Source organism: Rhinopithecus roxellana, chromosome 6 (assembly GCF_007565055.1).
Source record: "Rhinopithecus roxellana isolate Shanxi Qingling chromosome 6, ASM756505v1, whole genome shotgun sequence".
Taxonomy (NCBI): domain Eukaryota; kingdom Metazoa; phylum Chordata; class Mammalia; order Primates; family Cercopithecidae; genus Rhinopithecus; species Rhinopithecus roxellana.
This window is the reverse complement of record NC_044554.1, coordinates 82,823,519-82,836,672: the sequence shown is the minus strand read 5'-3', so window position 1 is coordinate 82,836,672 and position 13,154 is coordinate 82,823,519. Positions and strand designations below refer to the sequence as shown.

General features: G+C 44.4%; 1 protein-coding gene across 14 annotated transcripts in view; it reads left to right on the top strand.

Annotated features, from left to right (window-relative positions):
* Positions 1-13,154, top strand: part of TNS3 (tensin 3) — a 310,203-nt gene that overhangs the window by 146,168 nt on the left and 150,881 nt on the right. For all 14 annotated transcript variants that reach the window (XM_030932723.1, XM_030932719.1, XM_010374408.2 and 11 more), the window contains 3 exons: positions 1,730-1,780; positions 3,661-3,783; positions 10,334-10,398. In XM_030932723.1, coding sequence (XP_030788583.1) covers positions 1,730-1,780; positions 3,661-3,783; positions 10,334-10,398 — 239 coding nt within the window. The remainder of the gene's footprint in view (positions 1-1,729; positions 1,781-3,660; positions 3,784-10,333; positions 10,399-13,154) is intronic.

Sequence of the window (13,154 nt, the reverse complement as noted above, 5' to 3'; positions counted from 1 at the left end):
CCCTGGAGACAAGGAGACAGCTTGATTTTCAAAACACACGTGTCAAGTTGATGGTGGAGCCCACATCTGAGGAATAATGCAGAACAGTCTCTCACCATCTCTCACCCTCTGATTGGCCCCTTGTTTTCTGTTCCCATGGTTGCTAGCCCAATTGGAGGCTGACTTCCTTCTGCTGTCAATGGTCACTAATGGGATTGAATGACAGCTCCCTGGAGTCCTTTCTCTACTTGCCTTCTTATCTCTAGTAAGGAGGCCTCCTTATCTGTGGTAAAGCTAATCTGCCCGGCAAGCCTACAGGACGGTCATTGTCTCCCTTGTAGTTCTGCTCCAGTGACTAGGGCACCAGTGGCTGGGAGAGGTGGACCCAAGTGGCAGAGTAGGATGTGGCCTCCGTCTGATGCCAGAGCAGCCCTGGCCCAGGTGCTTCCTGTGTCCTGACCCCTCCCCAATCCTTGATTCACTCAGTCTCCTGCCTCTTTCTCCCCTTGAATCCCATCTTGTCTGTGACCTGGCGGTGGATAGGAAGTGATGGCCAAGTCCCGTCAGATGGTGGTGCCTCTTACCAGGGGCCCTCTCCTCCCCAGGGCTTCCTCCATCACGGAGGTGGTGTGCTCTGCAGGACCACAGCTCCTTCCTTTGGAAGCCACTCCCGGGCTGGTCAGTGCATCCCGACTCCCCTCTCTGGCCATCCTTCCCCTTTTCCCCAGTCCACCTTCCCCAAAGAGACCATGCAGAGGGCCTGAAGTCCTGGCTAGCACCTGTCTGTGGGGCCTTATCAGGGCTAGAGCTCCCTGTGCAAAATGGCTATGGCAGGGATCCCTTTCTTGTGCAGGGTTAGAAACGAACTGTGGGTCTCAAAGCAGCGCCCCACCTTGTCATAAACAGGGCTTGCTGGGTGACCTGAACAAGACCCCACCCTCCACTTTCCTCACATCTCTGACTCCGAAGTGAGAGGGACGTTTAGTTAATTTTTAAGGCTCCTTGCTGCTGGTACATTATTATTATTATTATTATTATTATTTTTCATTTTGTTCTACTTGAGTATTTAGCAAGTTTCCACAAATGGCTGTGATTTTTCAGTGAACTTAGGCTGTGGCTCTTGGCTGGGCATGAACTTGGCCCTTTCCAGGCCTGGGGCCACCAGGCCATAGAGGAGGGACGGCCTTCCCCACCATGTGCTACCCCTCTATTGGGTCAGTTTGTGTTGCCAGGAGCAAGACCATGGAAGTTATTTTATAGATATATGTGTATATATATTTTATATTATATATTTTATACATATGTGTGTGTGTATATATATATCCTGTATGTTGGGATATTTTGTAGCCATGAGAATAAAAAACAATAGTAACATGGTAGATTGCCTGGTTTAATACTAGTTAACGAAGTAGAATATAGACTTTATGTGTAAGGGTTCTGTATGCCATCCTTATCTTATTTATTTTATTTGTTTTTTATTCTGTGATCACACACGTCTATACTTTTCAATCTTTTCTGATCCTCGGTACCTGGAAGGGAAACATCATGTAAAAATGCAGTGTGTTTTCTCCTTTCATCTCTGACGTCAAGGATTTGTCTAAAACCTTTTTTTCCTCCTGATTCTTGAGTGTGAAGATTTTAGGTATTTTTTTAAAAAATTGAAGTATTAAAATTAAATAAAAATTAAAGTATTACATTTTTAAAATATTAAAATCTATTTTATACAAGGCATTTTTTCTCTCCTTTGTAGGTGTTAAACCTTTCAGAAAAGAGATATGACCTTACGAAGCTTAACCCAAAGGTACGGAGTTCATCCCTTTATATTCTGCATTTTGTAAAATGTAAACAATGCTTATTTTGTGCAAAAATGATTTGCTACTAGTCTTTGTGGAATGTGACTTGATAAGGAGTATTAGGAATTGTTCATATCAAGTTTTTTAATTATTACTTTTTTTTTTTTCCGTTTGAAATAGTTAGAGATTCATAGGAAGTTGTGAAATAATACAGAGATCTCCTGTACTCCTCACCCAGTCTTTCCAGTGGGAGAATCTTACAACACTAATAGTAAATATCTAGGTCAGGAAGTTGGCATTGGTATAGTCCATGGACCTCACTCACATTTCCCTGGTTTTGCATACATGCGTGTTTCTTGGCATCATGTGTATAGATGATAAATACTACATATATATGTATAGAACAAATCTGTACACATGATGCTTCCTCCTCCCACCTCCTGGGATCTTTCATATATACTGCATATATATATGCATGGAACAAATCTATAACAAAGATATGTATAGAAAAAATCTAAACTGCATCATATGTATAGATTTGTTCAGCCACCACAAACAAGAGACAAAACATTTCCATCAGCATGGGGATCTCTTCTCCTAGTATCTCTTTACGGTCCTAGTAATCCACTCCTTTCTTGATAATTTTCGTTGGTTTTTTTATTTTTATTTTTATTTTTATTTTTTTTAAATTTTACTTTAAGTTCTGGGATACATGTGCAGAACGTGCAGGTTTGTTACATAGATATGCATGTGCCATGGTGGTTTGCTGCACCCATCAACCTATCATCTAGGTTTTAAGCCCCTCATGCTTTAGGTATTTGGCCTAATGCTCTCCTTCCCCTTGCCCATCACCCTCCATGATCATTTTCAATAGCAAACTTTGGGAGAATTTTAAGACTGAGTCAACAAAAGTTGTGGTACATCTATGTATATTCTATATGTTGAAATATTTTGCAGCCATTAGAGTAACAAAGCAGAAACATGATAAGTTGCCTATTTTAATACTAGTTAATAATAGTATAGCATTTATGTATAATAGTATCTCAATTATGCTAAATGTACATAGAAAAGAGACTAAGGGATTCATGAAAACGTTGTAGTGGTTATCTTTGAGTGGTGGCAGGGATAGTGACTTTTTCTACTTCCTGACAGTTTTCTGAAATTTCCGACAATTTTACACTATGATGTTTTTTACACTTACGATGACTTTCATCATAAGATAGAGTTCCTTGTCCTCGCCCTACTGACAAAAGGAAATCAAAGGAAAAACAACTCCCCCGTGTGGCCACTGTGGGCCACTGTGGACTTGTGTGAGCCTCAGGAGGCTCAGAGCTGCAGTTCTGCACAGAGTCTCTGTGTCCTTAGCATGGTGGTGATTTTCTTTGTCCAAGCACCAAACTTAATCAGGGTTTTGAAGGTGCTTCCTCCTTAAGTCCTGCCTTTCCAGGAGATTGTCTCTGAGGTGTTGTCTGCACAGTGTGTAGGAGATGGCTGGCTGCTGTCTCCAAACTGGAATTTTAACCCCAGTGGGGAGATTTTGGCAGCAGCTTGGGCCTAGGACTCCTGTTTGAGATCTCCCTGGACTGTGGCCCTCTTCACACAACCTGCACCATCAGCAACTCAAAGACCTTTCTAGAGTTGTCACCCCAGCTGCGGAAGAGCAGATGAGCCCCTGGAAGAAGCAGCATCCCATGGGCAGTATAATGCTTTATTTTTTCTTCCCAGTGAAGGAAGCGGGTCCTCATGCTCACTGAGTTTTAGAAAAGGGTAACCCAGCATGCTCTTTACTCCCAAATGAAATATATCGATGATGAAAGAAGTCGTTGTGAGATGGCATCAGAAGGTTTCAGGAAATGGAAACTGAGGAGGCTCCCCTCTCTTGTTGCAGATCATGGATGTGGGCTGGCCAGAACTCCACGCACCGCCCCTGGATAAGATGTGTACCATATGCAAGGCGCAGGAGTCTTGGCTGAACAGCGACCCCCAGCATGTGGTCGTCATTCACTGCAGGGTGAGCGTGCCAACCTCTCACATTTGGGGGTCTGGCTGGGCTTCAGCCCTTCTAGTTGAGATGGAGACCAGTGCTGCATCTGAGCACATTTCCGCTTTTAGCTGGTGTGATGTGCTCCTTATGGGTTTGTTTTTAGGTTTTCCTACTTGCTCTTAAAGAAGGAAACAGAGTTATCACACCTCCCGAAGTTCGGCTTTAGAATTTATAGGATTATGGTCCCTGAATGTGTAGCTGGACATTTGAAACTGTTGACCCCAAATTGACCACGGTTATGAGAGTAAATTGTTTCATTTTTATTGAATTTTATTTTTCATGGAAAGCCCTCCTTTTTAAAAGAGCTATCCCCTTTTCAGATGGACTGTGTCAGACTTTTCATGCCGTCTGAGTTATGGTAATCAGTTGATGGACTAGATGATGGTATGATGCCATTGCAGTAAACATGTCATCCTTTCCAAATGGAGCCATTGCAGTGCAGACATGGCCTGTGCATCTTCACAGAGTGGCCAGGACTGTCTGTGTGTCAGCCCTGGCAGGCTTGGTGGGTGCCGGCAGCCTGGGTGCATAACTGACGGGCACTCCTCCTCCTGGCTGCCTCAGGTTCCTTCCATGCTTCCTCCTCCCATCTTCTGGGATCTTTCGTCTTAATTCCCAGTTTTCTCAGCTGCTTTGTACTGCTCCTCACATGTGATTGGTGTTGAAAGGGGTTGGACTGAAAGCAAGCTTACTGAGGGGTAAGTGTGTGAAGCTTAACCCTCCTGCCAGAAACTTACTATTAGTGTAAAGTTCTTATCCCAGTCACACCTTGAGTCAGGGAGGAATTCTCTGGGAAAGGATGTAGCCAGTGGGGTAACTGTTCGTTAATGGGCAGCTCCCTATTTTGTGTGTTTGACAAAGCATTCTTAGGACCATCAAAGTATCTAGGAAGTGTTGACGGTTCAAGATAGAAGTGTGTGTGTGTGTGTTTTTTTTTTTCTTCTGGACTCTTTCACACCAAAAAAACTGCACAGAAATCCATTGCATTATGGAATTTAGTTTGAAAGAAGCTTCCCTTTGAGTTATATTAGACTCTTATTGTATCTTTCCTGCAAAGTCACTAGGTAGGCCGGCTTGTGGATGATGTTTACAGCTGTAAGGCATTTGATGACCACTTGATGTGCAGAAAACTTCCATCAGGGGAACACTAGATGTTATTTGCTTCTCTCTGGTGTTGTCTCTTTCCTCACATCTACCTTGATCATATTTTCCCCCTAAATGGACAGGTACACACTTTAGGACCACCAAATTATCTATCATGACCTGATCTTTTCAAGTATTATGTTAAATTATGGATCCTCCACCCAAATTGTGTTTTGGTGCAAACTAAGAGAGAGAAAAAGAGAGACAGACAGACTTTTAAATAAATAGAATTCTTGTTCATTAAAACAACCTATGCTTTTCAGGCTTGGTGTGGTGATTTTGACACAGTGAGCCTGATACTGATGGATCATCACTGCCTGGGATCACGTAGTAAGCTGTTCTAAGCAGCATTCCTGACTTATGAGCCTGGGCCCAGCAGCAGCACCTGTGGAAAGTGCAGGTTCTAGGGCACACTCAGACCTGCTTCCAGCTGCATTGTCAGAAGACTCTTGGAGTTGCTGTACTTGAAAAGTGCCACCCTTGGCCATTTATTCCATTTTAATTGTTGTTCACTTCAATTTTTTAATGAAATTGAAAGAAATGATGAGATTATTTAAAACATATGGGTCCCAGTGGGGACCACCTAGAGCTTTCTAAAATGCATCCTTTCACTAAGCAACTTTGGGCTTTCTGGGACAGCTCTTGTTAGTGGAATTCATGGGAACATGTTGAAACTTCTCAGAAGTAATTTGCTAATCGTTTGCCCTCTTCTGGTGCCATATAAACCATTTTTGAAACGCTTAGAAATTGTGCCCTGAGAGATAAGCCCTCTTTTAATTTGAAACTGCTGATGTCGATGTTAACAGAAGTTCATCATCATCACTGCGGGGGTGAAATCGCTGACATGTGCCGAAATCCGCCTGCTTTGCAGAATGCGCGTTTCCTTCCACACATGCCAGGAATTTCTAGCATAGCTGGGCCTGTCTCGGCCTGGGCGGGAACAGAGTGAGGGTCGGTCCTGCTGTGCTTCCCATTCTGCTGTGTGATGCAGAGGCTTGTGTTTGTGTGGTTGTGTGCAGTCTCCTCCTCACCCCTCCACACCCTGGTTATTGATTGACCAGAAATGGCCTGCAGTTGTTTTGGGAGATTTCATCCACACCATACCTTTTGTTTCTCAGTCCATGGTGAAGAATACCCACAGAAAATTGTGCAATTAGTGATTCTATGATTTTTACTAAGAACAGTTCCAAGTCCGAAAGAATGGTACTTGCACTAAAACGTAACAGCCCATGAGCCTGTCATGCCCTCTTGTGTTTTCTACAACCTGTGAGCTAAGAGCTATATTTACATGAACATTATATGAAGGTGTTCTACTTCAGTTCCATATATAAAGTTTGAGTGGAACATGGCCACCTCTTATCTGTTCACGTACATCCATGTCTGCTTCCACCCACACTGCAGGGGTAGGTTTGAATAGTTGAAACAAGACCTTGCAGCCTGCAAATCCTTAAATACTTACTATTGCATTAAGAAAGACCTCATATCAGGTTACTGCTGGCCTTGTAAAATGAGTTTGAAAGTGTTTGCATTTCTTCAGCTTTCTGGCAGAGTTTGCATTAGTCTGTTTTCTGTTACTTATAACAGAATACGTGAAACTGAGTAATTTGTAAAGAAAAGGAATTTATTTCTTAATATTTATAGGGGCCAGGATGTCCAAGCTCAAGGGGCTGCATCTGGTGAGAGCCTTCTTGCTGTTGGGGACTCTCCTGAGTCCTGAGGCTGCACGGGGCATCACATGGCGAGGGGGCTCAGGGTGCTAGCTCAGGTTTCTCTTCCTCTCCTTAGAAAGCCAGAGTCTCGCTCCTGTGATAACCCGTTAACCCATTAGTTAATTTATCCACAGATGTATTAACCCATTCATGAAGGCAAGGTTCCTCATGACCCAGTCATCTCTCTTAAAGGCCTTACCACTCAATACTGACACATTGGAGATTAAATTTTAACATGAGTTTTGGAAGGGGCTAATATTTAAACCATAGCAAAGTTCTCTCTTTATTTCAGTGATGGAATTCATCAGTTAAGTAACCAGGTCCTGGGCTTTTCTTTGATGGGAAAGTTTATGTTACTGATTCAGTCTCCTTACTTGTTACTGTTTTGTTCAGATTTTCTGTTTCTTCATGATTCAGTCTTGGTAGGTTGTATGTGTCTAGGAATTTATGAGTTTATTCCAGGTTAACCAATTTATTGCGGCATAATTGTTCATAGAGTTTTTGTGTTTCTTGGTGTCTTACATGGCATCAGTTATGATGACTGCTCTTTGAGTTTTCTCTTTTTATCTTAGTCTATAGGTAAAGGTTTGTCAATTTTGTTAGTCTTCAGGAAACGCAACCGTTAGTTTTCTTGATCTTTACTATTGTTTTTCTAGTCTCTCCTTTATTTGTTTCTACTCCGATCTTTGTTTTTTCCTTCCTTTGCTAATTTGGGGTTTAGTTTGTTCTTTGCTCCTTTAGGTGCAACGTTAGGTTTTTTGTTTTGTTTTGTCTTTTGAGATAGAGTCTCGCTCTGTCGCCAGGCTGGAGTGCAGTGATATGATCTCGGCTCACTGCAACCTCTGATTCCCTGGTTCAAGTGATTCTCCTGCCTTAGCCTCCCGAGTAGCTGGGATTACAGGCACATGCCACCACACCCAGCTAATTTTGGTATTTTTAATATTCTCCATGTTGGCCAGGATGGTCTTGATCTCCTGACCTCGTGATCCACCCACCTTGGCCTTCCAAAGTGCTGGGATTACAGGCGTGAGCCACCGTGCCCAGCCTAACATTAGGTTTTTTTATTTGAGAGTTTTTTTCCTCTTTAAACATAGGCATTTATTGTCATAAACTTTCCTCTTACAACTGCTTTTGCTGCATCCCATAAGTTTTTGTGTGTTATGTTTCAGTTTTTATTTTTCCCAAGATATTTCTAAATCTCTCTTTTGGTTTTTTTTCTTTAACCCAATAGTTATTTAGGAGTATGTTGTTTAATTTCCATAAACTTGTGAATTTTCCAAGATTCCTCCTGTTACTGATTTCTAGTTTCATGCCACTATGGTCAGAAATGATACTTGAGGCTAGGTGTGGTGGCTCATGCCTGTAATCCCAGCACTTTGGGAGGCCAAGGCAGGCAGATCACTTGAGGTCAGGAGTTTGAGACCAGCCTGGCCAACATGACGAAACCCCATCTGTATTAAAAGTACAAAAAAATTAGCTGGGTGTGGTGGCACGCACCTGTATTCCCTGCTACTCGGGAGGCTGAGGCACAAGAATCGCTTGAACCCAGGCAGCAGAGATTGCAGTGAGCTGAGATCATGCCACTGCACTCCAGCCTGGATGACAGAGTGAGACTCCACCCCCCGCCCCCCCAAAAAAAAAAAAAGATAGTGGATATGATTTCAGTCTTCTTAAATTCTTTAAGGTTTGTTTTGTGGCCTAACATGCCATCTATCCTGGAGAACTTTCTGTGTGCACTTGAGAAGAATGGGCATTCTGATGTGATGTTCTGTATATGTCTGTAAGGTCTATTTGGTCTAAAGTGCAGGTTGAGTACCCTGTTTTCTTATTGGCTTTCTGTCTAGGTGATCTGTCCATTGTTGAAAATGGGGTACTAAAGTCCCCTATGGTTGTGGTATTTCTATCTGTCCCTTCAGATCTTTTAATATTTGCTTTATAGGCCGGGCGCGGTGGCTCAAGCCTGTAATCCCAGCACTTCGGGAGGCCGAGACGGGCGGATCACGAGGTCAGGAGATCGAGACCATCCTGGCTAATACGGTGAAACCCTGTCTCTACTTAAAAATACAAAAAAAACTAGCCGGGCGACGAGGCGGGCGCCTGTAGTCCCAGCTACTCGGGAGGCTGAGGCAGGAGAATGGCGTAAAACCCAGGAGGCGGAGCTTGCAGTGAGCTGAGATCCGGCCACTGCACTCCAGCCTGGGTGGCAGAGCGAGACTCCGTCTCAAAAAAAAAAAACCAAAAACAAACCAACAAAAAACTTGCTTTATATATCCATAAATAGTGCCACCAAAGCAATTGATAGTGGGGTGAATGTCACCACCATGTGTGCCTGTTTTGGCTGAGGCGCTGTTTCTTTGTAGGTGAATTGCTGTCAAATATAGTTTTATGCAAGAAGCATACTTGTAGCCATACCGTTAATAACTGCACATGTCAGGATTCAGCTGCAAAGAGTGTGTCAAGTGCCCGCATTGAGTATCTATAAGGCATGCTCTTGACTTTCACTGACAGAGAGAAGGATGCTCCTGGGTGACATTCATGTATGACTGGGCTTATCAGAATTGTGACTTGAATTTGATTAGTAGTTTCTTCTCAAGAAGTTAGGGAGCTACATATTAGAGGCCCTGCCATTTTGGCTTTATGTGATTCCAGACCAGGGATTGGCACATATTTTTAAAAAGAGCCAGATTGTATTTTACGCTTTGCAGGCCCCATGGTCTTGCTGCAAATACTCAAACCTACCCCTGCAGTGATGGTGGAAGCAGCCCTGGATATAGGTAAACAGATGGGAGTGGCCATGTTCTAGTCAAACTTTGTATGTGGACACTGAAATCTGAACACATTTTCACATGGCATGGAATCTTATCTTTTCAAAATTTTTCCTCAATGGTTTGAAAATGTAAAAATGACTCGCAGCTCACAAGTTGTGGGAAAGTAGGTCATGGGCAGAAGTAGCTCCTGGGCTGTGGTTCGCAATCGGCTGTTGTAGGTTGTAAGAGTATGTTCTCGAAGGTGGCACTCTGTGGCTCTGGGTGAGGGTTGGCCTGTCCAGTTTCTGCTTCTCCTGCTGGTGTTGCTGGTTTGTGGGCTGGGCTGTTGGTGTCTGTGGTTATGGTTTGAATGAGTCCGTTTCAGAACGTCTGCCTGGGACAGTGATTTCTCTGTGTGTAATGAGGGCGGGCTACGGGGCTATACCTGGAGCTCAGGTGCTGGCAGTGCTGCCAGTGAGCTGGAATCTATGTTCCACTCATGCTGAGATGTGTGTGCAGCCCTGATCATTATCGGCCCGTGAGCAGGCAGGTGTTCACTTCTGTCTGACCTGGATAATTAAGTCATGCTAATTGCTGCAGCTCCTGGCATAGTTTCTTCCAGCCTGATTGGGTGAAATGACAGGCAGATGCTGTGTTGATCTGCCCCCCTGGGCTTCTACGGCTGCTCCAGTTAGCACCCGCTCTTACTGTTTGTACCCAGCGTGCAGGTTCCCTGTTGCAGAGACTCCAGTTGCCCTGGGTACTGACTCTCCCAGACAGGAAGGCTGCGGATAATGCTGGCCTAACCTCCAAAGCAAGCTCTCTATTATTTTGTACACTAGTGAGTCTTTTCCTGTTCTAATTACATCTCTGCTGTGGGATTTCAGAGAAAATCAGCTCATTTTTTGTCTCCTGCAGGGCGGGAAAGGACGCATAGGAGTGGTCATATCGTCCTACATGCATTTCACCAACGTCTCAGCCAGGTAGGATGAAGATATCAGCTCGCTGTCTTGAGGTGCTAAAAGCTGAGCCTGGATGGAACTGAAGGCTGTCTGCGCGGGAGCTGTTCTGGGCACCAAGGGCTCGGCTGACCTGTGTTTCCCATCCCCTAGTGCTGGGGTGGTCAGCGCCTGGAAACCCAGCTTCCAGTTAATCATTCACACTTGTGAAAGTGGCATTTTCCAGGTTGAGTGGCTATGTATGATTGATTCTAAGTACTTCCATGGAGGCATTAAAAAAATAAGTGGCCCCACTGTCCCTTATTCTCTAATAGAGAATTCTCTAATAAAGAATAACAGAGGTAAAAGTCACCATTATGAAAATTAAGCACAGAGTGGTCTCACTAAATCAGTTCATACCTTGTATATAATGATGGTGACAGCCACCTCTTTTGCAGGCACTGGGCCTCTGGGAAGTGTACTGAATATTTTCATTTTCTTCCGGAATTCTCCTAACTAACCCATGAAGCAGTTACTATCATTCCCATTGCATGGGTGAGGGAAACGAGGCTCAGAGGAGCCAGGCAGCTTGCTCATGATCTCACAGCCCAGGAGTGGGGAGCCAGGTCTGGGCTGGTTTCCATGAGATGGAACTGTAATCGTGGAGACTTTGGAGGTGCCACTCGGGTCCCCTTAGCCAGGCATGACACAAACGTGGTAGGGCCACAAGGACCTCAGCCCTACGCCCATCCTCCTGGCCCTGGGCAGCTGTGGTGTACACCCCGGACCCTTCCCAGAGTGCAGATCTTCACTCACGCTGAAATGCAGTGCAGAAAATATTATTTGTGGAGTCTGCATTTGCATCTGCCCTGTCTTCTCAATGGCCTCTTTGTAAAGCCTGAGCTTTCCATTCTGAGGAAATAGAAGCTTATTCATATCAGCCAATAAACCTTTTCCTTTCTAGCACCAAGGAGTGAAATTTGGCTTTCTGAATGTTTTCTCTGGAAACCAATAGGGGAGTTGGTGCCTGCCAGGGAGGAAACCAACCCCCAAGTGAAAATCAGCCACCCTCTTGGTGAGAATAATCATCGGTATGTGTGTGCCAGGAAAATCGAGATTCCTGGGCACATCCATCCCTCAATGATGCCAAAGATATTTGGTAGGTGACCAAACATAGCCTGGCTGGTTCTGGACAGAGACCGCCTGAGCATTTTTTTTTTTTTTTTTTTTTTTTTAAGACAGAGTCTTGCTCCATTGCCCAGGTTGGCGCAATCTCGGCTCACTGCAACCTCCGCCTCCCAGGTTCAAGCTATTCTCCTGCCTCAGCCTCCTGAGTAGCTGGGATTATAGGTGCGTCCCACCATGCACAGCTAATTTTTTGTATTTTTAGTAGAGACGGTGTTTCACCATGTTGGCCAGGCTGGTCTTGAACTCCTGACCTCAGGTGGTCATTCACCTTGGCCTGCCAAAGTGCTGGGATTACAGGCGTGAGCCACCACGCCCAGCCACACCTAAGCATTTCTATCCCCAGCAAAGTCATACTGCCTGAACTAAAGTTCCATGCACTGTGGATAGTCCTGAATTTTTGGGGAAGGGTAGATGTCTAAGGACTAAAAGCACACCTTTGACACTCTTGCTGCAAACTCTGTTTTCTCTTAATAGTCAATATGTATTTCAGCTGCATGTGTCAGGCAATTTACCTGAATGATCTAAGCCTCAGCATCCTTCCCTGGAAAATGATGGTAGTCCTACTTCCCAGAATGTTGTGACAGTTCAACATATCATTGCACAAAAAGCACTTAGAACAGCATCGGTACTCAGGTTATTGGCTATCATTAAAGCTGCTGTGATTAGTAGGAGTAATAGTATTAAGTGCCTTTCAATTAAATACGCTGATACTACATACTTTTTGTGACTTGCTTTGCTACATTAATATCATTTTATTTTATTTTTTTTTGAGACGGAGTCTTGCTCTGTCGCCCAGGCTGGAGTGCAGTGGCCGGATCTCAGCTCACTGCAAGCTCTGCCTCCCGGGTTCACGCCATTCTCCTGCCTCAGCCTCCCGAGTAGCTGGGACTACAGGCGCCCGCCGCCTCGCCCGTCTAGTTTTTTGTATTTTTTAGTAGAGGCGGGGTTTCACCGTGTTAGCCAGGATGGTCTCGATCTCCTGACCTCATGATCCGCCCGTCTCGGCCTCCCAAAGTGCTGGGATTACAGGCTTGAGCCACCGCGCCCAGCCCATTAATATCATTTTATACGCATCATTCCCCGACATCATTTCAGTGGCAGCATAGCACTTTATTCAATGGATATGTTATGTATTTAAGCATTTGTTGATTTTGTCTATCCAAGTTGCTTCCAGTTATGTGTGTGTGTGTGTGTGTGTGTGTGTGTGTGTGTGTGTGTGTTTAACATGGAGTCTCACTCTGTCGCTGGGGCTGGAGTAGAGTGGCGTGATCTTGGCTCACTGTAATCTCCACCTTCCGGGTTCAAGTGATTCTCCTGCCTCAGCCTCTTGGGTAGCTGTGATTATAGGTGCCCGCCACTATGCCCAGCTAATTTTTTGTATTATTAGTAGAGATGTGGTTTCACCATATTGGCCAGGCTGGTCTTGAACTCCTGACCTCGTGATTCGCCTACCTTGGCCTCCCACGTGTGTGTGTGTGTTTTTTTTTTTTTTAATTTAGGTTGCTTTCAGTTGTTTTCTACTGCAAAGCTTGCCATGATGAACACATTCTTATACATACATCTGTGATCATCTCTACAATGTTCCCTCTTAGATTATATTCCAGAAGTAGAGT